The 26,614-nt window shown below is 41.5% G+C and overlaps 1 protein-coding gene across 1 annotated transcript in view; it reads left to right on the top strand.

Moving 5' to 3' along the window:
• Positions 1-26,614, top strand: part of LOC113610814 (coiled-coil domain-containing protein 162-like) — a 53,503-nt gene that overhangs the window by 3,321 nt on the left and 23,568 nt on the right. Inside the window, 8 exon segments of the mRNA XM_027089233.1 lie at positions 3,343-6,271; positions 7,317-7,471; positions 7,552-7,688; positions 15,750-15,910; positions 17,041-17,152; positions 18,582-18,631; positions 19,011-19,187; positions 26,048-26,165. Of these exon segments, the coding sequence (XP_026945034.1) occupies positions 15,786-15,910; positions 17,041-17,152; positions 18,582-18,631; positions 19,011-19,187; positions 26,048-26,165 (582 nt within the window). The 5' untranslated portion in view covers positions 3,343-6,271; positions 7,317-7,471; positions 7,552-7,688; positions 15,750-15,785.

Genomic DNA, 26,614 nt, shown 5'->3' with positions numbered 1-26,614 from the left:
GTAGAGGAGAGACAGCACTGAGTGAGGAGTCAGTGACTTGGACTCAAGTTCAGTCCTGCATTAACTTGCTGTGTGACTCTGAGCCTTACTTTCCTATTTTTTAACATTATATTTGTGTATTTGAGGGGAGGAGGGTAGAAGTGAGCTCAATGATCACTAAAGCCCCTTCCAGCTCTAACGCTCTGTGGTTCAAACTGTGGCCCAGTGCCTTACATGGTGTATGTAATTGGATTTTAATTTTTTTCTTTTTCTATTAAGGCTATCACAGTTGAGCCTGGGTTTCTAATTTGACCTTACTTGCTATTAAGATGAAGGAACTTTCAGGCTTCCCTGGTGGCGCAGTGGTTGGGAGTCCGCCTGCCAATGCAGGGGACACGGGTTCGTGCCCCGGTCCGGGAAAATCCCACATGCCGCAGAGCGGCTGGGCCCGTGAACCATGGCCACTGAGCCTGCGCGTCTGGAGCCTGTGCCCCGCAGCGGGAGAGGCCACAACAGTGAGAGGCCCATGTACTGCTAAAAAAAAAAAAAAAGATGAAGGAACTTTCAAGGACCCCAGCTGTCAAAAATATTTGTTCCACAGGTCTGCCTCAGCCTCCTATCTCCTCCTGCCCAAACTAAAGTTTTATTTTCTTTTAAATTAATGTTGAGTTGATCAAAAGTAAAATTTAGAATTGTAGCAAAAGAGGAAAACAGAAAATTACTCTAAATATAACAATTCAAATGCATTTGTAATCATTATTTTTCTGAATTCAAGTATTCTTCATATACATGTTTTACATAGTTCTTTCTAATCATATCCTTCATACACTATCTCCTGTTTTTCTCAGTTAACATCATATTATATATTCTTCTGTATTGCTAATAGTCTTTATACTCACTCACCTTTACGACCACATAATTCCCTTAAGTGGTGAATCATAACTTATCCAACCATCAATGGGCATTCAAGTAGTTTCCAATTTTTCATTATTATTAAAAGTGCTATAAGGTACATCTCCATGCTCATAGATTTTTCCGTATTTTGAATCAATTCCTTTGGATAGATCCCAGAAGTGGATTTGCTGAAGCAAAGTTTAAGTCTTTTGATTTATGCTGGCAGATCACTTTCCAGAAGAGTCATGCCACTGATAGTGTATGCCACTGATAGTGTATAAGAGTACCAGTTCTGCTATACCCTACAATGTTAGTTATAAGTATGTAATGTCTGTGCTAATATATACATATTATATATAAAGGTGGCATTACACTGCTGATTTTCTTTCCTTGCTATTTGTTGAGATTAAATATTCTTCCAAATGTCTTGTTACTAATTGTATTTTTTATGAATTTTCTGTTCTTTCCCTTAGTTTATTTATCTCTTGGAATCCTAATGTCATTCCTATCCACTTACATGGGCTCTTCTTTAAAAAAAAAAAACAAACTTTAACCCTTTTGTCCATCATATTTTCTGCAAATATTTTCCCCAATTTGTCTTTTTATTTTTTAACAGAAACTTATTTTCATGTAGTCAAATCTATTTGTCTTTTCTTTTGCAATTTCTTGTATCCTCCTAAATCCAGAAAGCAAAAATTCCTCCAGATGTTTCATATTTTATCTTATTTTATTCTAACTTCTTAAGGTTTTATCTTATTTCAAAAATATTTAACTCCTTTGAGTGTTCCACCTGGAGTGTGTGTGCATGTATGTGTGTGTATATGAGTGTGTGTGTGGTGTAAGGTATGGCTCAAAATAGAATTTTTCCCCAAATTACCAGCCATGTATCCTACTACCATTTATTGAGGATTATTTTCACATTGTATTATGGTAACAGATTTTTTTTCAAATGTATTTTTAGTCCTCTTATAAATCGTAGTGAATATATGGTGTACCTATCCAGTCTCTCATTGATCCCACACTTTATTTTATTTTATTTCATATTTTTGACCGCACTGCATGGCTTGCAGGATCTTAGTTCCCCGACCAGGGATTGAACCCAGGCCCTTGGCAGTGAAAGTGCCAAGTCCTAACCACTGGACCACCAGGGAATTCCCCACACAACTTTAATTGTTATTATTTTTGAAATGTGTTCAAATTGGGACCTAGAAATGATAAATATTCAGATTAATCTTTTGTATTGGGACAGAAAATGGGGCAGGTATTGCCCTCAGAAGACAAGCAGGAAATTAGTTTAATAAATCTCTTTATCACTTTGGAAGACTTCAATTGTCTAGAAATTGCATCTCTGAGTAGGCAAGGACTTTGGTAAATAAGTGGATCTACCCTTGGGAAGCCAAACCAGGAAAGGCAAACTAGGGGGTCTCCAAACTGGGTCCTTGCTGGGAGTGGTATATTAGAGGGTAGCAAAAATGCCAGAGCAGAGGAGGTGAGCAAGGCAGAAGGACATTAAAAGAGCAATGTGGTTATTTCACCAATCACCCAGGGCTGACTGAGTGGAGGAGCACTGCAGAGGCAGTTTGGTATACTGTAAAACTACAGCTTGGGGGCTTCCCTGGTGGCGCAGTGGTTGAGAGTCCGCCTGCCGATGCAGGGGACACAGGTTCGTGCCCCGGTCCGGGAAGATCCCACATGCCGCAGAGCGGCTGGGCCCGTGAACCATGCATGGCCGCTGAGCCTTCGCGTCCGGAGACTGTGCTCCGCAACGGGAGAGGCCACAACAGTGAGAGGCCCGCGTACCGCGAAAAAAAGTACAGCTTGAAACTAGGAAACCTAAGTTTATTCTTGGTACTGTTGTATGACCTTAGAAAATTTCAGTGTTGCTTCAGACCCCTCACTGGTAAAATGGAAATAATAGTATCTGTGATGCCTAAATCATAGGTATCTTGTGAAAATAAAAATGAGTTAATATATGTGAAAATACTTGAAATTTTTAAAACTTCAATTAGAGTTTATAAGAAATTATTAATATTATTATTATTGGCCACTAAAATACTTGAAATATATCAGATACTTCTATTTAGGTCATCTTTATCATTTCTCTCTTTATTTTGGCTTAAAACATTTATGATAATGGTAATAGCAAATACTCTGTACCAAGCACTTTTGCATATATTAACTCACTTAACCCTCTCAACAACCCTATGATACAGTTTTGATCTATCAGTTCCTATTAGGTGCTGTTATTATCCTTATCCCCACTTTGCAGATGAGGAAACTGAGAGACAGCTAAATTGAATAAGTTGCCGCAAATCTCACAGCTTATAAGTGTCAGAGCTAGGACTTGAGCCCAGGAACTCTGGATCCAAAGTCTATGCTGCCGATGTATTTTTCTTAATATGTCAAATTTCTGTGTGTGTGTGTGTGTGTGTGTGTGTGTGTTTTAAAAAGTATTCTGTTTTCTTTCAGCTGTTTTCAGCTAAAGTGATGGGCAATCCCTTCCTCGTGGGGGAGATAGGCCTGCTTGCATTCAAGTCTGCAGCAGACGTAGGACAGAACCAAGGCCAAGATTCTCATATGCTGCTCCTACAGACATTTTCCAAACTTTTGGAACTCTTGACCCTCTGGCATAGGCTGATAGAGATGAGTCTGGGGAGTGTACACTTAGCACAGTCAGTAGGGGGACTGAGGATGCAGATGGAGGATAACAGACTACGGGTCCCCCTACCTGCAAGCCTTGCCCTATCTGTGCCCCAAGAGTAGCCAGAGTGAGCTTTCTAAATGGCTGAAATGATGACCTCCCTTTCTCCCTCCCTCCATTGTTTATCCTCTCACTCAGGCCTCCCCACATGCCTCTCTGACCACTCAGCTAGGCTGGGTTCTCCTCCAAGCACCCGGGCTTCCTCTTCATTCAGCCATTGCCTTTTAATTAGATGCTTAATATTGGTTTGTTGGTTTTCCTGCTAGTGTAAGCTCCCTAGTATCCTATCAGGGGTATGAAGCCTGACCCTCACTGGGCACTCAGTGAATACTGATTGTATTTGCTCTCAAATATAATGAAGTTGAAAGCAGAGCAGAAGCAATGGAGGGCCTAAAGAAAGGAAAGAATGAGTCAGTGACAGCATCCAGGTCTGGCAGAGGTATGGAAGGTTTAGCAGGCAGGGGGAGAGAACACTTAGTGAGTTAGGTTTTAGGTATGAGCGTGAGATGATGGTAAGACATTTAAGTGAACATGTTCCCCAAACTGGAAAAACATGGAACTTGAAGATTTGTTGCAAACGTGTATGAGTTCTTTTGTGTTCTGTCCCCATGAGAGGCCCTGAAGACGCAAAGAGTCCAATCATCAACCATCAACCACTGTCTAGGGCCTAGTGTGGCCAGGGTCTGTACTGGGGACTTTACATGTACTAGTTCATGTACTCCTCAGAATATTCTTTTGATATGATAGCTTTATGATGTCCTTATGATATATTATGATATGATAGCTTACAAACATGTTACCAGCAGGAAGGTAGAGGCTCAGAAAAATTAAGTAATTTGCCTAAGATCAAATAACTAGAAAGTAGTAGAAGCAGAATTCAAACCATGAGCCCAGATATTATTAACTGCTATGATACTACCTCCTCATAATTCCTGATCCTTGTTCTCAGGGAGTTCACAATGTAAAAGTTCCCCCTAATAAAGTTTAGTATGATATTTTAGTCATATGAACAAAATACTATGGGAGCACAGGAAATAGTGTATTTCACTCTTTCTAAGTGAATCAGAGAAAGTTCCATAGAAAAGGGCCTAGGGATGATTGTGTAACTCCAAAATTCATATGTTCAAGCTCTAACCCCTAGTACCCCAGAATGTGACCTTATTTGGAGATAGGATCTTTACAGAGGTAGTCAAGTTAAAATGAAGTTATCAGAGTAGGCTCTTATCTAATATAACTGGTGTCCTTATAAGAAGAGGTAGTTTGGACACAGACATACCCAGAAGGAATACTGTGTGAAACCACAAGGACAAGATAGCCATCTATTAGCCGAGAAAGGCCTAGAACAGCTCCTTCACTCAAAACCCTCAGAAGGAACCAACCCTGCAACACTGATCTTGGACTTCTGTCCTCCAGAACTGAGACAAATTTCTGTTGTTTAAGCCCCCAGTTTATGGTACTGTTTCACAGCAGCCTAGCAAACTAATACAGGTGCCATTTGAACGCAGCCTTAATGTACCAAATTCTCAAGATGAAGACGTGTGTTAGAATGGGGGTAAGAGAGGAAGGGAAGGCATTCTAGACACAGAAGCCTGAAATGCCAGAGCAACATCTGAATGGATCCTGGCTGCAAGCCATGGACACATGAGAGTAGAGCTCAGAGTTGAAGCAGGACAGAGATGGGGTCATAGGTTCTTACACAAGGGGGTGATGGTTAGGGCCTGGAGTTGGATGACAGACTCCCTAAGGAGGGCATGGAGAAGGTGAGAAGAGGATTAGGTTTAGAACACCAGGAAACAAGTGTTGAAAATAAAGAGGAGAAGCCAGAATGTAGCAGCAGCAATGGTGGCGGGACGGGGGCAGCAGTGCTTGGCTGCTTAGCCAGTGCCCTGGCATGGGGTGGGTGCAGCTCTTTGTGGTCCACCAGAGCCACAACCGTGTCATCAACAGCCCGGGGGAACGTCTAGCAGGGGCTGTGCACATGCGACTGGCGCCACTGCCCTTCCGAGCCATCCAGGTGACCCGCATGGGGTCCTGCAGTGTCTCCAACAAGGTCAGTGACATGGCATGGGTGGTAGAGGAGGGCTATTTCAACAACCAAAAAGAGGAGAAGCCAGTGAAGACTGAGAGAGAGTAGTCAAGAGGCAGAAGCATGGAGATCCTGGATCCAGGAGAACAAAAATGTTCCTCAAGGAGGAGACAGGCCAACCATGAGGAGCTCTGAGAAAAAATGGTGAACCTCCTATTGAGGGCAATATTGGTGACCTCAGGAGGGCTCTGAAGATAGAAGCCAACTTGTAGGAAATGAGAGTTGAGGAAGTGCCCAAGCATATCTCCTCCCACCTTAACTACTGTCTTTAACTGTCAGAGCTTAGGGCAGACTCAAAACCCTTGTGACTCATTCACTTCACACCGGACTTGGCTTACTTTTGTTTTGACTTTTGCTTTTGTGCTTATTCAGATGGTTTGGTTTTCTTACCACTTACTTTCCTTTTAGGGGAAAATAATAGCAAATGTTCTTGGCTTTTTTTTTTTCCCCTTTTAGTCTTATAAGGACTTGGCATGTGAGATGGGTTTTGAAGAGTTCCATTTGTATCTGAGGCCTGTTCACTTTGAATTTGCATCACACGAAGACAAGGTGGTCCATCCACCTCCTGTCTTTATGATCTCTCTGCTGGAGGACAGTGACCACATAGATAGGTGAGCCTAGAGAGGGTCAAAGTAAAAATAATGTAACAGTAGAATGAGTGGCCAGTAAAAACTAATTTCTATCACCGCTGGCCATGCAAATGCAATTGCATTCTAAATTCTCTCCCTTATAATCTATCTGCCATGATGTTAATGTTTTTCTTTTCCTTTCTTTCTTTTTTTTTATTTTTTATACAACAGGTTTTTATTAGTTATCTGTTTTATACATATTAGTTTATATATGTCAATCCCAATCTCCCAATTCATCCCACCACCACCACCACCCCTGCCACTTTTCCCCCTTGGTGTCCATACATTTGTTTTCTACATGTGTGTCTCTATTTCTGCCCTGCAAACCGGTTCATCTGTACCATTTTTCTAGGTTCCACATATATGCGTTAATATACGATATTTGTTTTTCTCTGACTTACTTCACTCTGTATGATAGTCTCTAGATCTATCCATGTCTTTACAAATGACTCAATTTCGTTCCTTTTTATGGCTGAGTAATATTCCTTTGTATATATATACCACATCTTCTTTATCCATTCATCTGTCGATGGGCATTTAGATTGCTTCCATGACCTGGCTATTGTAAATAGTGCTGCAATGAATATTGGGGTGCATGTATCTTTTTGAATTATGGTTTTCTCAGGGTATATGCCCAGCAGTGGGATTGCTGGGTCATATGGTAATTCTATTTTTAGTTCTTTAAGGAACCTCCATACTGTTCTCCATAGTGGCTGTATCAATTTACATTCCCACCAACAGTGCAAGAGGGTTCCCTTTTCTCCACACCCTCTTCAGCATTTGTTGTCTGTAGATTTTCTGATGATGCCCATTCTTACCGGTGTGAGGTGATACCTCATTGCAGTTTTGATTTGCATTTCTCTGTCACTCAGATGGACTTCTTTGCTTCTATATGTGTATGTGCAGGTTTGTATTTGTGTGTGTATGTTTTAAACACTAATCCAATCTTGGCAGTTTTACAAAAGCCTACCTTTGAGCATATATTTGCTAGTTAATCAGAGTCTACTCATCCTTTTCTGATAACTAGGGAAACCTGATGCTGTCCAGATACAGAGCAATTAGGCCTGGAGCCTGCCTTCATGGGATGAAACACTGCTTATGGACAGACCAAATTCAGGCTTGTGGCTGAGGAGCAAGGATCTCAACATATCCAGCAGTTTGATCCATACATTTACATGTTGAGTAAGTGGTGATCCCCACCCTCAACTTCACCTTTCTGTTATGAGAGAAATTCCTAATTACTTTCACATTTCTTCCTTTAGCTCTTGTTCCATCGGGAGTGGAAAATATGCAAGTGACCCTTGCATGCCAAGCTACTCAGAAAAATGCTTTAATGGTGGCTGTCCAGCAGGCGTCCTTCTATCACACTCCCTGAGGGGCCCGTCATGCTGATGTCAAGGTCAGCCTGTAAGATAGAGAAGCCTGAGGCGTGCTACCACTACCGCCAGCTACTGTCAGGCTGCCCCATTCTTTCCTCCCTCCCCCTTTCCCTCCCTCCTCCTTCCTCCACTCCTTCCTCCTTTCCTTCGTCCCATCCTCCCCTTTTCCCTCCTTGTCTTTCTCCCTTTTTTGACCATTTTTTCCCTATCTTTTTACCTTCCTTCCTTCCCTCTTCCCCTCCCTTCCTTCTTTCCTAATACAAACTGACATATGATCAAATTCTTACTGGGTCTCTTAATTTTCAGTGGTTTGCTGATAATTTTTCCATTGTATGTGACTCTATAATATTGACAAGCTAGAATCAACCAGCAGAAAATATCCTGTTCCTCCACCCCTACCCTTTGTGGATAAATGATTCCATTGTTTTCTGTTTTATCCTTCCTGTATTTCTTTTTGCAAAAGTAACCAGATACATTTGCCCTTCTTTTTTTCACAAAAGGTAACACAAAATATATTCTCTTTCTTTTCCAAATTTTTTAGTTGTTATTGATATAATTCACATAACATAAAATTCACCCCTTTAACGTATAATTCACAAGACCATGCAATCATCACCACTATCTAGTTCCAGAACATTTTCCTCATTCTCAAAAGAAACCCTGTACCCATTAGCAGTCAATCCCCATTCCCCACTTTCCTCAGCTCCTAGCAACCAGTAATCCACTTTCTGTCTCTATGGATTTGCCTATTCTGGACATTTCATATAAATGGAATCATACAATATATGGCCTTTTATGTCTGAATTTTTTCACTTAGCATAGTGTCTTCAAGCTTCATCCATGTCGTAGCATGTACCAGTACTTCGTTTTTGTTTTGTTTCGTCTTTTACTGATGAATAGTATTTTATTATATGTATATACCACGTTTTACTTATCCATTCATCAGTTGACAGACATTGGGTTGTTTTTACTTTTTAACTATTATGAATAATGCTGCCATGAACATTTATGTACAAGTTTTTGTAAGGACATATGTATGTTTTGAGTTTTGCTAACAATTTTTATTATCTCTCTTTTTTATTTTAGCCATCTAGTGAGGGTAAAATGATATCTCACTGTGGCTGTGATTTGTATTTTTCTAATTACTTACGACATTGAGCATCTTTTCATGTGCTTATTGGCTATTTGTATATCTTTGTTAAAGACATGTCAATTCAAATCCTTTGCCCTTTTATAAAATTGGATTTTTTTTATTATTGAGTTATAAGAGTTCTTTATGTATTCTGAATACAAGTTCTTTATCAAGTATATGATTTGAAAAGATTTTCTTCCATTCTGAGGATCATCTTCTTACTTCCTTGATGGTGTTCTTTGAAACAAAAGTTTTTCATTTTGATGAGTCCAATTTACCTATTCTTCTTGTATTTTCTCCATTCTGTTTCCAAGATTTTGAATCATCTTTACTATCATTACTCTGAATTCTTTTTCAGGTAGACTGCCTATTTCCTGTTCATTTGTTTGGTCTGGTGGGTTTTTACCTTGCTCCTTCATCTGCTGCATATTTCTCTGTCTTCTCATTTTGTTTAACTTAACGTGTGTTTGGGGTTTCCTTTTCGCAGGCTGCAAGTTCGTAGTTCCCATTGTTTTTGGTGTTTGCCCCCAGTGGGTGAGGTTGGTTCAGTGGGTTGTGTAGGCTTCCTGGTGGAGGGGACTGGTGCCCGTGTTCTGGTGGGTAGAGCTGGATCTTGCCTTTCTGGTGGGCAGGGCCGTGTCCAGTGGTGTGTTTTGGGGGTGTCTGTGAACTTAGTATGATTTTAGGCAGCCTCTCTGCTAATGGGTGGGGTTGTGTTCCTGTCTTGCTAGTTGTTTGGCATGGGGTGTCCAGCACTGGAGCTTGCTGGCTGTTGGGTGGAGCTGGGTCTTAGCATTGAGATGGAGATCTCTGGGAGAGCTCTTGGCAATTGATATTACGTGGGGCCAGGAGGGCTCTGGTGGTCCAGTGTCCTGAACTTGGCTATCCCACCTCGGAGGCTCAGGCCTGACACCAGGCCTGGTGTCAGGCCTGATCCTGTCAGCTGCACAGCCAGGTACGTGGGGATTTTCTTGCCTTTTGGGAGGTCTGAGGTCTTCTGCCAGTGTTCAATAGGTGTTCTGTAGGAGTTGTTCCACATGTAGTTGTATTTTTGATGTATATGCGGGGAGGAAGGTGATCTCTATGTCTTACTCGTCAGCCATCTTGAAGGTCCCCCTGAAATAGGAGACTCCACTAAAGACACCAACCTCTGCAAGAGCTAGAGGTGCAGAGGCATTTTTTTCAGAGGGTTTGCAGCTTGCTGGAATGGCAGAAAGGGAGAAAAAGAGAAGATCCTCTAGGGCAAGGGAGGAGAAGTAAGACCCACAACTGCAACCGCCATCGCTTTCGGGACTGGGCCCAATTTACCAATTCTTCTTTTGTCACTTACTCTTTTGGTGTTACATCTAAGAAACCATTGCTTAATCCAAAGTCAGGAAGATTTACTCCTATGTTTTCTTCTAAAAGTTTTGTAGTTTTAGCTCTTACATTCAGGTCAATGATTCATTTATGGTTAATTTTTATATGTAGTGTGAGATAGGGGGTCTAACTTCATTCTTTTTTTTTTTTTTTTTTTTTTTAAGTACACGGGCCTCTCACTGTTGTGGCCTCTCCCATTGCGGAGCACAGGCTCCGGACGCGCAGGCTCAGTGGCCATGGCTCACGGGCCCAATTGCTCCGCGGCATGTGGGATCTTCCCGGACCAGGGCACGAACCCATGTCCCCTGCATCGGCAGGCAGACTCTCAACCACTGCGCCACCAGGGAAGCCCCAACTTCATTCTTTTGAGTGTACTTATCCAGCTGTCGCAGTATCATTTGTTGAAAAGACTCATTTTTCCCCATTGAATTGTCCTGGCACCCTTGACAAAAATCAGTTGACCATAAATGTAAGAGTGTATTTCTGGACCCTTAATTCTTTTTTTCTTTTTAAAGAATTTTTACTCCAAAGATAAAAAAGTAATAAAGAGGCAGAGAATCACATAGTTATGCACTAATTAGATTAGACATATTGATAATATTCCTTTGAAGTTGTAGATGGCAAATTTTTCCCTTTTACTTTCTTTTTTTAAATTACATTATGATTTTATTAGTATTAAATATAACAAAAATTAAAACATAAAGTTATCACATACAGTGCTAGATTAACATTTAAATACAACACATAAAAAATCACAAAATAAGAAATGAAAAAACAAAAACCAGGTAAGATTTATTTACACAACAGTGTAAAGCAACTATACTCCAATTTAAAAAAAAAAAGATTTATTTAACGTGGTAGGTGTGCTTGCCTGTTCATAAGTTCATGCCAGTCTGGAACACAGGAGGATAATGCTACTTGCATATCTGCTGCACCATTTAATCCATTCCTTTCCTTTGTTTTTTCTGGATTAAGACTGAAAACCCTAGCTCACACAAACTAGTTGTTGTGAATGGTAATAAGAGCAGGACACTCTTTCGACTTATCAAAGGAAAGTCTTCCTTTATCTTAATCCAAAATGCGATAAACTTAATGTTTCATAATCATTCTTCAATGTATATGAAGAACTGAGCTATAATAATTCATTTTCTTCTTCAGGCACCAAGTTGAACTCAATTATTGATTCTGGGTTTCGAAAAGCGAATGGATCTTTTACCCAACAATTTTGCCTTAATGTTTCAAATTTCTCTTCTGGGAATAAATGGTTAAAAGTTTGACATAGAGAAGTGAGATGCAACAATATCTCTAGTTTTATTTCTTCCAAAATGTTTTCATTAATAACATTCTCTTTGATGTGATTCAAAATCCTTGGAAACATGTAGTAGCTAGGATGGTTGCTTTTTTTTTTTTTTAACATCTTTACTGGAGTATAATTGCTTTACAATGGTGTGTTAGTTTCTGCTTTATAACAAAGTGGATCCGCTATACATATATATATATCCCCATATCTCCTCCCTCTTGCGTCTCCCTCTCACCCTCCCTATCCCAACCCTCTAGGTGGTCACAAAGCACCGAGCTGCTCTCCCTGTGCTATATGGCTGCTTCCCACTACTATCTATTTTAAATTTGGTAGTATATGTAAGTCCATGCCACTCTCTCACTTCGTCCCAGCTTACCCTTCCCCCTCCCTGTGTCCTCAAATCAATTCTCTATATTTGTTTTTCTCTTTCTGACTTACTTCACTCTGTATGAGAGACTCTAGATCCATCCACCTCACTACAAATAACTCAATTTCATTTCTTTTTATGGCTGAGTAATATTCCATTGTATATACGTGTCACATCTTCTTTATCCATTCATCTGTCGATGGACACTTAGGTTGCTTCCATGTCCTGGCTATTGTAAATAGAGCTGCAGTGAACATTGTGGTACATGACCCTTTTTGAATTATGGTTTTCTCAGGGTATATGCCCAGTAGTGGGATTGCTGGGTCATATGATAGTTCTACTTTTAGTTTTTGAATGAACCTCCATACTGTTCTCCATAGTGGCTGTATCAATTTACATTCCCGCCAACAGTGCAGGAGGGTTCCCTTTTCTCCACACCCTCTCCAGCGTTTATTGTTTCTAGATTTTTTGATGATGGCCATTCTGACTGGTGTGAGGTGATACCTCATTGTAGTTTTGATTTGCATTTCTCTAATGATTAGTGATGTTGCGCATCCTTTCATGTGTGTGTTGGCAATCTGTATATCTTCTTTGGAGAAATGTCTATTTAGGTCTTCTGCCCATTTTTTGACTGGATTGTTTGTTTTTTTGATATTGAGCTGCATGAGGTACTTGTAAATTTTGGAGATTAATCCTTTGTCAGCTGCTTCATTTGAAAATATTTTCTCCCATTCTGAGGGTTGTCTTTTCGTCTTGCTTATGGTTTCCTTTGCTGTGCAAAAGCTTTGAAGTTTCATTAGGTCCCATTTGTTTATTTTTGTTTTTATTTCCATTTCTCTAGGAGGTGGGTCAAAAAGGATCTTGCTGTGATTTATGTCATAGAGTGTTCTGCCTATCTTTTCTTCTAAGAGTTTTACAGTGTCTGGCCTTACATTTAGGTCTTTAATCCATTTTGAGTTTATTTTTGTGTATGGTGTTAGGGAGTGTTCTAATTTCTTTCTTTTACATGTAGCTGTCCAGTTTTCCCAGCACCACTTATTGAAGAGGCTGTCTTTTCTCCATTGTATATTCTTGCCTCCTTTATCAAAAATAAGGTGACCATATGTGTGTGGGTTTATCTCTGCACTTTCTATCCTGTTCCATTGATCTATATTTCTGTTTTTGTGCCAGTCCCATACTGTCTTGATTACTGTAGCTTTGTAGTATAGTTTGAAGTCAAGGAGACTGATTCCTCAGCTCTCTTTTTCTTTCTCAAGATTGCTTTGGCTATTCGGGGTCTTTTGTGTTTCCATACAAATTGTGAAATATTTTGTTCTAGTTCTGTGAAAAATGCCATTGGTAGTTTCATAGGGATTGCATTGAATCTGTAGATTGCTTTGGGTAGTATAGTCATTTTCACAATGTTGATTCTTCCAATCCAGGAAGATGGTATATCTCTCCATCTGTCTGTATCATCTTTAATTTCTTTCATCAGTGTCTTATAGTGTTCTGCCTGCAGGTCTTTCATCTCCTTAGGTAGGTTTATTCCTAGGTATTTTATTCTTTTTGTTGCAATGCTAAATGGGAGTGTTTCCTTAATTTCAGATTTTTCGTCATTAGTGTATAGGAATACAAGAGATTTCTGTGCATTAATTTTGTATCCTGCTACTTTACCAATTCATTGATTAGTTCTAGTAGTTTTCTGGAAGCGTCTTTAGGATTCTCTATGTATAGTATCATGTCATCTGCAAACAGTGACAGCTTTACTTCTTTTCCAATTTGGATTCCTTTTGTTTCTTTTTCTTCTCTGATTGCTGTGGCTAGGTCTTCCAAAACTGTGTTGAATAAGAGTGGTGAGAGTGGGCAACCTTGTCTTGTTCCTGATCTTAGTGGAAATGGTTTCAGTTTTTCACCATTGAGCATGATGTTGGCTGTGGGTTTGTCATTATTATGTTGAGGTAAGTTCACTCAAAAGTTCATTGCTGACTCTGAGAGAGCAGTTCTAAGGGGGTTAGAGTGAAAGCCAGACTGCCAGAGTTAAGGAGTGACAGAATGATAGCAATGTAGAAGTAGGGTATATTTACAGCTCCTGCATTAGTCTGCTGGGGCAGCCATACCAAAATACCATATACTGGGTGGCTTAAACAACAGAAATTTATTTTTTCATAGTTCTGGAGGCTAGAAGTCCAAGATCAAGGAGCCAACATGGTCAGCTTCTAGTGAGAGCTCTCTTCCTGGCAGATGTTTGCATTTTCACTGTCCTCACAAGGCAGAGAGAGAGAAAGTTCTGGTGTCTCTTCCTCCTCTTATAAGGACACCAGCCCTATCAGATTTGGGCCCCACCCTTATGACCTCATCTAACCCTAATTACCTCATCTAACCCTGATTACCTCCCAAAGGCCCCATTTCCAAATACCATCACTGGGGGTTAGGGCTTCATTGTAAGAATTTAGGGGGAGACACAAGCATTTAGTCCATTATAACTCTTTAAGAAGTTGGGTCAGAATTGAAGAGGAAGCTTGAGGGGTCGGAGAATTAAGAATAAAATAGATGTGATCATATTTGTAGGAAGGGACTGGAAAAAATGAAGAAAGTGAGGATAGAAACAAAAGATGGTCATGGTTGAGATTTTGAGTGCAACTTGAGGGAGTCAAGGATTTAAGGGTTCCACTTAGCAGCTTCTATGGTCCAGGCAAGGCAGTGAGCTAAGTGATGGATATACCTGAGCTCATGGGTCCTCTCAGCAGCCCTAGGAGATGGAGGACATCATCCCCTTTTTCTAGGTGAGGAAACAGGTTTTGAAAGGTTAGGGAACAGAGCCAAGATCACCAGCTGAGTGTCAGCACTAGGATCTGATTACAGAGCTTATTTTCTTCCCTCTTAGCTCACTCATAGCCTTTCGAAGACCTCTTGAGTCTTCTGAACTTGTAAATTCTACTATTTCCAGGAGACTGGGATAGCCCAAGAGTCTTCAGAAAAAATCAAGATGGAAACTTTAGCCTTTTTAACCCAAGATATTTTTCTTTTGTCTCATTTTCCTTAAGTGTCCTTCAGTAATTCAGCTATGGAGAACTTATTTCTTTCTTTGAAGAAGAATAGTCTTTCCTTTGAAGCCTTAATATTTTTCTTTTAGTTAGTATTTTAGACAAATGTAAAAGAATTCCATCCATCATGCCCTGTAATTCCATAACCAATAGGAATATTGGAAGATACAGATTTCCCTTTTTTTCTTCCCCCTCTTCCTTCCCCACCCTCCCTCCACCTCTCCCTCCCTCATTATTACATTATGCAGGGCAGCATATACAGCCCACCTCCATATGCTTAGGCTATACAAGAATGGGCAGGCCTTCCCTGGTGGCGCAGTGGTTGAGAGTCCGCCTGCCAATGCAGGGGACACGGGTTCGTGCCCCGGTCCGGGAAGATCCCACATGCTGCAGAGCGGCTGGGCCCGTGAGCCATGGCCACTGAGCCTGCGCGTCCGGAGCCTGTGCTCCGCAACGGGAGAGGCCACAACAGTGAGAGGCCCATGTACCGCAAAAAAAAAAAAAAAAGAATGGGCACCCTGAGATGATTTTTCAGATCTTGCAGCCATGAAGTTCATCAGCTGTATTTCTTGAGAGGCCAGTATACAAAGCACTCCAGCTAGCCACCTTGTAAAATGGAGAGTTTTTTCTCAGAGCACCTTAGACAACTCTATTCTGGAAATAGTCACACTTAGTGCCTCACCTCTTCATTGTGCAAAATGGTATCTCTCTTCCGTTTGCTCCCTTACTCTCTCCTCTCCTCCCCTTCCCTTCTCTCCCTTCCACTCCCTCCCACCCCCAGTGTATCCAGCCATTTACATGTATTTGGGGTCACTTATGGCTGTGAGATAATTGTATAGTCAGTACCACAGGACTTACAAATCCAACAAATTTAATTCACTTTGGTTTGAAATATTTTAGGAAATAACTTTCTCAGGTCTGAGAAATCATAGTGGAATGGGTCCAACCAGAAGAAGAAATTCCAGAATTGTGAATGGCATAGAAAGCATGCTGTTAGCTGCAACTCCAAAAGTCCCAGACACACTTATTCATCCTTCAGAAAGATTCCAGGCTACCAAAAGGTACTGCACGGGGGTGGCGGTGAAGGGTTGTTTATAATAACAAAAGTGTCCTCTTTCAAGCTAGTTAATAACAGTATTATGGAACTGAATGATGCCTAAACTCCCAGAGTCACCACCATGTGTTAAATTTTTAAGACCTTGTCTGAAAACAAGGTTATAAAACACCAAGAAGGCTCAGCTCCTTCTAATATGCTCCAGTCTATGAAGGAGAGTCAACGGTTCCTAATTTCAGACTCGACTCTTCTCCCTCTTCTCCTTTCTCTTTCTCTTCCCTTCTTCCCCTCCTTCTTCCCTCTCTCTATATTTTTCAAACTCCAACGAGGGTAGAACATAAGGAAGAAGAATATGAGCATGTCCAAATTTTCCACATCTTAAACAGAAAAGCACAGAACTACCCTCACTATTCTAACAAGCGTTTTTCCATTGCTTAGAATAATAGAATGGTACATTGTCAGAGAGGCATGGCCTCTACAGACATATATCTATAAACCAGGGTTTCCGTATTATATCTTGATCTCGTATTCTGTAATAATTTGTATTACAGAATACGACATTTGTATTCTGTAATAACTATGAATACTCTGAATATTTTATTGAGGCATACCAATGAGCCTCTAGTCTAATTCTGGCAAATTTAGAATGAAAAAAAAATAACAGGCAAAGCCACTCTACTCCTCAAGATGCCCTTAATCTGACACATGGCCAGAGTTTGAGTGCTCTAAATTCACATTCCCAATGTGTGGATGGGAGATTTAAGACCAATGTGTCTAGTCAAGAGGACCCTTAGGAGGCCACTTCAGTCCAGGTACCCCTACAGTTCAGACCAGGAGGGCACAAAGGGACCTTGGGAGTACAAACACTGGGCCAGGCTATGAAGTTTGGGAGTGAAGAGGGACTGATGATGCATGCCTCAGGCACATGGGGGTCCCCAACAAGGGTGGTGACATATCAGCATCCCCACTGAATATAAGAGAAACACTTGGAGCAGGTAAGAACCACAGAAACAGAGCCACATGATCTCCTGTTGCAGTGCCCAGTATGCAGCCCCAGGTGTTCCTGTCCACCAGTCTTATTGTTATATGTCCATTCACCTCCTGCCTTGGGCTCACATGTCTCTGTTCACTTGTCAGGGCTCTGGAAGCTTTCGTGTCTATTCAACTAGAAAAGGTGGGGCTGCGGGACATTATGCTGAACGCCTTCCTCCTCAGGAAACAAGCCATGGCTGCCAGAATGAAGAACCTCGTGAGTGTAGTAAGAAGGGCTCCCTAAAGATCTCATCATCTTTTACATTTGAACAAATAAAAATTTTTAATTTGGAACCTGTTGCTTTCAGCCTATTTGGTTAGAACTATTGAAAATATAAAGAAATGAAAAAGAGAGTTCAGTAAGAAATAGAAAGGAAGGAATTCAAGCTAATTGCAGTCTAGTTTTTAAAATATGTGCGTTTTTCCAAGGGCACATTTTGTTTTGTCACTTTCTAAGCAGACCTAGTTTCAGCACCTACTCTGGAACATTTGACAACTCCTGAGTGACCCACAGGTGCTTAGGGGGTTTAGACAAGGTACACAAGGGCTCTTGCCATCAAATTCACCTGTTATCTTGGTTTTTCAGACACTACCACCATGTTTCTATTAAACAGTTTTATACTAACCTAATCTTTTGAGAAGTATTATGAAATTCAAACCTTTGTCAATTAAAAGTGTTGCTTAATTTTATGGATATTATTTCATTATTCATTAATTTTTTGATGAAGAAGTCCTTAGGCTTCATTCATGAATGAAGTCCAAGTCTTCATTCATTTGGGAATGAAATGACAAGGTTCACAATCTCTAGGCTTTGTCCATACCTGTGACTGAAAAGGAAGGACTTCAATTTACCTAATCAAGTTCTACAAATTGGATATGATGGAGGCTAGACCTTCTAGATTACTGCTGAGCAATAATGGGGGCAAAGGACTCCTTTTGATAAGTAATTAAATAAATTACTTTTTTAACTAAAATATTCAAAAATATTGACCAAGTGAAAAGTATATTAGCTCATTAACTGCCCTTCAGGAATATCCAATGCCTATCAGATTAGAAAGGGTTCAGACAATATAATTGTCAATTTTGTCAAGGTCTGGGATTTTAGCCTACTTATAAGCTAATAAGTTAGCCTGTTACTGTTCTGAGGATGCTGGCAGAGGACACAAGACTCCTAGGTCAGAGACAAAGAACTTTGTTACTCACAGCAGAGCCAGCCTCATGAGCCTCATGTTTGCGCCATTTCCTTTTGCCTCCGAGGTTCCACGGGGGCAACATGGAGGAGCCGAGGTACACGCAGTTTTGTGTCACGGTTGAGTAACATTGAGCTTGGGAATCCACCTGCTTTTTTTTCTAGAGAGAGATGTTACCTCATCCCTCCAGACTGCTCTCTGCAAACATAACCCTGAGAAATGGTTCAGGTAAAGAGTGGTAAGGGCCTTGAATTCTTGGCATACTCACAAGATGTGCTGGAGTAGGAAAGACCCACAGCAGAATATCTCCCAGTAGGTTGACCTTCAGAAAGAATATCTCAGCTGTGTGGCCTTCTCCTGCTTTAACTTAGCTATAAGTTTGTACAGATGTATTAGCTTGGGGAATTCTTATAGCCAACTGTCTAATAGGAAAACTGTCATTCTCTTTTATCACAGGATGAAATTGGGAAAGTCAAGAGAGATGTTATAGCTGAATATTGCCAGAAGTAAGTATAGTATATGTGAACTACACATGCTGATTTATGACTCTGAACTCAATAAACAACAGTATTATACAGAAATCCATACAATTAATCAGCTGGTTTGTGTTTAAATAAGCCACAGTCCTACTGGATAAAAGCAAATTAAACTGCCTTCTGACACACGGAGGAAGCAGTATCAGAAGTGACGGCTAAGAGGCACTTGGAAGAGATCCATGTCTCTGCCTTCAGACAACAGCAACCTAACCAAGACAGAAGTTTCTTCTTGACAGAGGTCCTCTATTCTCTTTGAAAAGTCTCCAGGGACTTATATCCTGGAACTTCCGTGAGAGATGGAACAACTTGGATTCACCTCTGTACATCATCTCTTCTTCTGACTTTTTAGATTCAACCGCCACATGTCTCACTATGCTCTTCGGGGGCAGATCATGGCATACTGCAACAGCCTGAGAGCCCTGCTGGACGATTTCCCTACCATCAGAGATACCTTTTTCGTGGTGGGACAACCACAAGAAAAGAAGGGGTCGAGGGACTCCAAGGAGGGCCTCAAGCCTGACCCCAGGTGCAGAATTCTCTTTAGAGCTTGTTATTCCCCCTCTCCATCCCACTTCTCCTAGGGGAGAGGTTTGTTAAGTTTGGTATGGAAATCTTGCTCCCTTTAACGTATTTAACCTTGATCTTCCGGTCCAGAAGGGGAAAAGAAAGAGCTAACACTCCAAGAATAAGTGTATCTTTGTATTTGAATGCAAAAGGAGTTCTTTGTTTATGGGCTGTTTGACTGCTTTTTCAATCTATGAAGTTTCGTTTACCCCTGGAGTACCCAGAGATTTTCATCAGTCACACCCTTTTACATAGGCCAGCATCTAAAGTAAGCAAACAAATAAGTAAACCTAATCTTGAACTGTTTCTGGCTTCAAATATTTTACTCAGTGGGGTAGAAGAAATATTCAGGAAAAAACAAAACAAAACAGTGATACTCCAGTGCTTTGGATAAATCAGTGTCCTTCCGTACTTCACTGATAGAGAAAAATATATATATGTAGAATGATATTAAGTGATAAGAGTGGAGCTGCTTCCATGCCTTCTTATCATGCCTTATCTAGTTTTCCAGATGTTCGTAATTCAGCCTACCTAGAGTTCACTCACTTGGATGAAGGAGTTGGCATACCTGTGCTGTAAGTGACCAAATCTCCTTTGAGGAAAAAAAAAGGGGGTATTACACAGTTACACAGCCTCCAAGAGGGAGCAAAAACACCCTATAGGGTGAGCTGCCTTCCCTCCTTACTCTTTCCCTTTTGGCATGGGCACAGAGTTTAGTTCTGAGTAAGAGTAATAATAAATATGATCACAGAACAGAAAGATGGAAGGGAATTGAAAGACCATTTGTATCAGACCACTCTTTCACTCACTTATCATTCATGGATTATTCATCCATTATTTGTTCAGTGCTTAGTTAGTACCAAGTACTTTGTTATGTATACTGGAGTTACAAAGGTGAATGAGTCATTTTGACTCTGGCAATAAATTCAGTCTAGTGGAGGAAATCTCTATAAACAAACAAGTCACTTCAAAGATTTCAAAGATAACATGTTAGAGTTATGTGAAAGTCCCGTGAGGACACAAAAGAGGAAGTGTTGAACTCTAGCCCAGGGCCTCAGGGAGAAAGTCAAAGAAGAGGTGACAAGTAAGTTGGAGTTCACCAAGGAAAAGGTGATGGTAGAACAGACTAGAGAATGCTAGAGAATCAAAGAAGTTGAGTCTCTGCCCTTGACTGACTGATAGCTGACTATCAAAATAGTGGCCAATCTGACCTTGATACTTATAAGATGACCAGTTTGTGGATTACCAGTGTTTTGTCTCATGAGTCCAGCCAGTACATTCACTTGGGTAGAATTCAGGATTTACCTAATGGAAGAATGCATTAGAGAGAGAAGCAGGGCAAAAAATACCTCAGGAGACTGATAATTTTGCTGAAAGTTTGACTGGACATCTATTGCCCAGTGAGGCTGAAGTGCATCTTTCTTTCATATAAAAACATCACAGGATAATCCTCTAAGACTTCTTAGTTCCATTTTCTCATCCACCCAATAGCCATGTCAACCATTTATAAACCCAATCTACATTTGGATCAAATTTTAAAAATAGTTTACAGAACTCTAACCGTGAGTTCACTACATTCTTATTTAGGATAAATGGATTAAGGAAGTCTATTTTGGTTTCTAATCTGTTTTATTTGCAGCCACCAAATAAGGAGGTCAGGATGTAGAGAGGGAAAAAAAAATCTCTCCAACTTGCAGGTTTTGCTCTATTCCGTTATTGGGTTTTTTTTTTTTTTTTGTAGATGATGTGTGTTACCTAAAGATTAAGGGAAACAGTCATTTAAATGGGAGAGGCTAGAGCCCTAAATCGTCTGGTCAGTTAATGTGTGATCATTTCAGGACAGGGCTTTGGTCTAGGAAAGTGTGAGCAAAGGGAGTGCCCACCCAGAGCCCAAGTCATATAGTCAGGCAGTGGATGAACAGCAACTGACTGATACAGATTCAGCAATTCTCCACTACACCCATCTCCTGCTTCCTAAAACCTCTAGGTTTTAACATGTCCCTTTTGATACACTCACATGAAATGGAGCATGGAGAAAGGAAGTTCTGTCTTCTGTGGAAGTTTGGAAAAGGTACTGTATATAATTCTAACGCTAACCCTAACCCTAACTCCAAAGTCTATGATTCCATGCATTGAGTATTAATAAGAAATGAACCTCAGCCACAAGAAGGTATAATAGGGAGAGCCATGGCCCAAGAATTAGAATGTTGGACTTTACCCGGCATATTCATAAGTTGTTCTGAGGTCTCGGGCAAATCACTTTTCTTCAATCTCTGGACTTCAACTTTCCATCAAATAAGTGAGGAGATTGTAGCAGCTCTCTGAAGTTAAACATGCTAAGTTTCTTAGTGCTAAATTGTCTAGAGCTTTATTCCAAGGAATAGGACTGCTCAGGAAAGACTTGCTGGGAAGGGAGCCATCTAAGAATGTTCATGAAATGATCAGTGGGAATCATCCCAGGTCAAGATTAACTAGAGATAAAGGGACAGAGTTGAGGAATGAGGGTCATGGAGAACAGAGGTCCTCACCTTATTCCTAAAATAAGGAGTTGTGTTAGATCAAGGATAAGAAATGTTTTATTTTAAATGTCAATTCTGTGTCCTGCTGTATTAGTGTCCTGCTGAGGATTCTAAGACATCCCAAACTTGTGATATTGTTGTGATTGATTGGCAATGTCATACCATGGTCAAGGAAAGGGAGAAAGGAGGCCTCCCTGCTTGTGTTTGCCATCCCCTTGACTAGAAGAGCCCCGTAAATTCTGTAGGTCTAAAATCCTAAGATGCTACTCAATCCTTAAAGGCTGTAACATACTGTTTAGTTTTAGCAGAGACACCTGCCCCTAAACCAGAACCTAAATAGAAGAGGAGCCAAGGGAAGCTCTCCTCCAAAGAATGATGCCCCTTGAGGGTTCTATGTCCTTCATGGCTCTAGAGGAGACTGGAGTCTGGAGACTGGGATGACACTTGGCCACACTCCCAGGAGCCATGGCACTGGCTGATAGAGGAGCGAAGCAGGGACAGAAAGAGAGGACACTAACATTCAAGCCCCTACTGTGTGACAGCCAGATCCACCACTATGCCACACTGCTGCTTTATGAGGATTAGAAGAAAGCACGGTTTCCCCCGGGCAGGGGTAGCCCCATGCCAGGGTGCAGAGCTTGGCAAGTAAAGTATAGGCTGGATCTCAGCCACTGCTGGTTGCCTCAGGGCACAATCTGAACAACAGTACATGGTAGCCTTGGTGCCAAGCACTGTATAGCAATGAATTAGACATGGTTCTTTCCCTTCAGGCAAGGGGAAATAGGCAATTACAGTAAGTTGTGATAAAGAATAAGATTAAAGTATAATGAAAGCACTCACCAGGAAATATTCAGTATTATCTGAAGGAGCAGGGAGGTGGGGATGAGGAGCTAGGTGGGCTTCAGAGAAGAGGGGACACTTAACCTGGGTCTTGAAGGATGACTAGTGTTTCAGGTGCACAAGGAAGAGAAATTCAGTTCATGCTGGGAGACCTGCATGTGTAATGGCAAAGAGATATGAGACAGCATGTGGACCTCCCAGTGGCTCCTGTCCAAGGTATGTGAGGATGAGTTGGGGAAGCAGAATGTACAGCACGAAGGGCAACCATCCAGAAGTCTGCCATTTGTGCTTCAACAAACAGGGAGAAGGGGGCAAGATGATTGTCAGCGACCATTTAGGAACCTACTAAAACTGTACAGACAGGAGATGTTTAGGAAGTGAAATCAGCTAGGCCAGGTGCTAGATTTAATGCAGAACTGAGTGAAGAGAAGGAAGAGGAATCTAGGATGTCACCCAGAGTCTCTGGCTTGGGTGAATAAAAAGATGGCAGTGTTGCTGTTGTTTATTGGGTACAGAGTTTCAGTTTTGGAATATGGAAAAAAATTTTTCTGGACATAAATGGTGGTGATGGTTGCACTGCAGTGTTAATATACTTCATGCCACTGAAATGAGCACTTAAAAACAGTTAAAATGGTAAATTTTATGTTATATATGTTTTATCACATTTTATAATGGAGGAAAAAAAGAATGGTAGTGCCATTAAGAGGAGAGATATGGAGGGGGAGATAATGAATCACAGCTCAGAAGCCCCTGTTGTGAATTTCTTCCCTTGGTCTCCCAGCAAGTCTCAGATGCTTCTTATTCTGGATGTTTTCCACTTTCACATACTTCCATTCCTTCATGCTTCTATCATAGCATCATGCTCGCAGGTCTAGCTGCCTCTGGAATGTAAGATCCTTGAGGGCAGAGATTGTCTTCACTTCATATCCTGTGTGTGTGCCTGTGCCTTTGACCTTGGTTTGAAAGGGAGGATGGGGAGGGGAGAGTGAGCCCACAGGAAGTGGGGGCAGTTCCAGCCCCTTTAATTCAATTATGAAATAACAGACCATGTCATCATCTGCTGCTAGGAATTTGGTATGAGGCTTAAGGAAGACTTGGAGTTGTTAAAAAAGGAAATGGACATGAGAGCTGATCAAAGGAAAGAAAACCAATTTTCCCTGGCATGACACAGCTCAGGCTGGAAACCATTTTTTTGTTGCTGCATCAATGCAATTAGCGGTGTGAGTTCCTCTAGCTGTGCTCAGCAGCATGCAACTAGAAGCAGAAAGCAGACTAGCTAGAGGGATCCAGAGCTGGGGCTTTGCTAGATAAGTGGGTCACAAGTACAAAAAGGCAGAGAACCGAAGGTGCTGGTGGGAGAGTAGTTCGTGTGCTTGGCTGTGAGACCCAGTGTGGATAGGGAAGGGAGTAGTGGGGGTCAGAATGGAACTGACAGATGGAAGGGGAGGCCAGAGGGCTGGATGACGTCAAGGAGCATATTTTGTGGGGATGAAGGAGGTTTAGTGGGAGTGAATGAGTGAGAAAACTGGAAGAATAAAAGGTTGAGCTGGAAAGTAGGATATTTGAGTTTAAGTCTTTAGAGGTGATATGGTTCCCGGTGATGATAAGGTCTGGAGTGTGGCCCTGGAGTGGGCAGTGAAGGAGAATGGAGGTGAAGGGGGTGATGTCGAGCAGGTCAAGGAATTGTCAGACCACTGAGTTGGTGGGCCATCACAAGCGGGGAAGATTCCTCCTTGAAGGGCTGAGAACCAGGCTTTGCTCCTGCACTGAGCACCGAAAGCTTTCTGCTGCCCTCTCTGTCCCCCTTCAGTAGAGGGCTACCTGCTGCAGGCAGGGGTAGAAATGGCAGGAAATAATGGATGAGAAGGAAAGGATAACATTTGGTAGAGGGCCCTGTGGCTCCAGGAACACATGTGCTTCTCAGAGGCCAAGACTGAGTTCAGCCACCCTGCTGCACGCCCCATGGCCCACAGACCTGTGTGTGCTCGGACACGGGCCTTATGACTTTTTATTGTTGATAGTCAGTGTTTCCTTGGGGCACCTTCAAACAAATAATAGAGATAAGACGAGCTTAAGCTGGTTTTGACCTACTCCAGGACAGGATAGTCTGACTTTGTGGTTGCTGAAATAAGAGAAGTTCTCCAAACTAACACCACCATACTTTGTTCCTGAGCTTCAAATTACCTGATTAAAACCCTGAGACTTGAGACTACTCCAAGTAGAGTTTTAGTAATTTAAAAAGTTTCGTATTCAGAATGTTTGATATCGAAAACATTCAGCCCTCAGTTAAAATGAATTACATTTTACTTTAAGAAATGGAAAGGGTCATCTGAGTGTCTCCTAAGGACCCAGAAATAATGACAATCAAAAAATGCCCCTATGATTTCCAAAAGGCTCCCTAGAAGGTGAGACCCTCCCATTGAGAGTCCTTGCTATAGACAATGGAGTGGGAATGGAAACTGGGTACAAGAGAGCAATGGGATCAATAGGACCTGAGGGATAAAGAAGGAAGCATCTAAAAATGACTCCCTGGTTTCTGGTTTTGAGGACTTGGGGGTTGTGTTTCTTTTAACACAGGAGGAAGCCTGGGATCGGGGTGCGGGTAGGGGTAAGGAGTTCAGTTCTTGCCTTTTTTGACCGAGGTGCCCTGAGGCACTGCCAGCCAAGGTGGAGCAAGTTGGGACTCTGGAGCTGTGGAAGGGCTTCAGAGGAGCTGGAGACATTCTGTTTCCCAGGCCAGGTAGTGGGTACCTGGGCTTGTGTGAATCCTTACACGAGACATATATGAATTATGTATTTGTATGTAAACCAGTAACGAAGAGATAGCAGTACTACTGCCTAAGAAATGATCAAGTATTTGAAGGAAGAAGAAAGGAGAAAGAAGGGAAAGTGGGCCAGAGTCTAGAGAACCTGGCAGGAAATGTGGTGGGGAGAGAAGGAAAATAGAGGCTGGTCTGCAGAGCCTGGATTCTAGAACTAGACGGACCTGCGCTTAAATCTCAACTTCATCTCTTAGGAGCTGGATAGGAGAGATCTACGTAGCCTGGTAGGGCCTCAGTTTTCTCATCTGTGAAACAGGAACGACATAGGAACATCCCAAGGTTGTCGTAAGAATTAAGTGAGAAAATGTCACCCGAGGTATGGTGCTGGCACTTAATTTATGCCCTCCGCTTCCTTTCTTATTACACCTTTCCCTCCCCCTGTGCCCACTCCTTCCTCCCAATAACAGCTGAAGCTAAAACCAGCCCAACTGCTCTTCTCCTGTTGAGTTATTTATAACTGTGGCCACTTGTGAGCAGCCTGAAAAGGAGGGCTGCTGCCCTTGGGCTTAGACGCTGGGTGTGTGTGTCACCACAACGTGGGCTCTGGGCTGTGGCTGGAGGGCGGTGGTATAAGTTCATGCCAGACGCCCCTTTTAGAAAGAGAAATGCTGTACTCCCGGAGTTTTCTTCTCATGCCACAGGAGTTTTCAGCCCTGGCCGCGATGTTTGCTGCCTGCTGATGGGAAAGTCTTCCTCAATTTATGGTTCATACCCCATCCTTCTGAAGTGCTGATTATGTTCAAAACTCTGCCTGAAAAGGTTTGTATTTTTTTATGTGTGCCAGAATGGAAATTGGCTTTTTTATGTCCCACAGTTAAACATATCAATTTCAGAGAATATCTTTTGTTCTTTTTTTTTTTTTCAGGAACACCTAATAACTGAAATCTCACAGCTCCTCATGTTTTTGCCTGCTTTATTATATTTTCCCTTGTGCCTCATTATTTCATAGTTCTGTTTCTCCATGGTCATTACTGAACACTAATTGGAGCTTCCGACATTCCTTATTAATCCTTAATTTCCTCCACAACGCCAAGAAAATCCCACCCTGATGCGCTGAAACTAAGGAGAGGTTGAGATCGCGCTTAATCACAGTCATTAGCTGGTTCCTGTTTTTTGAGGGGTTCCTCTAAGTACCTCATTTACTGATGGAGGGTGACCATTAAAAAAGAGTAGATATAGAAATACATAAAGCATTCAAGTATTAGTTA

This window comes from Aethalodelphis obliquidens, unplaced genomic scaffold (assembly GCF_003676395.1).
Source record: "Aethalodelphis obliquidens isolate GAN/ISIS:26980383/991018 unplaced genomic scaffold, ASM367639v1 scaffold3, whole genome shotgun sequence".
NCBI classification, from domain to species: domain Eukaryota; kingdom Metazoa; phylum Chordata; class Mammalia; order Artiodactyla; family Delphinidae; genus Aethalodelphis; species Aethalodelphis obliquidens.
This window is presented reverse-complemented; position numbering and strand designations above follow the sequence as displayed.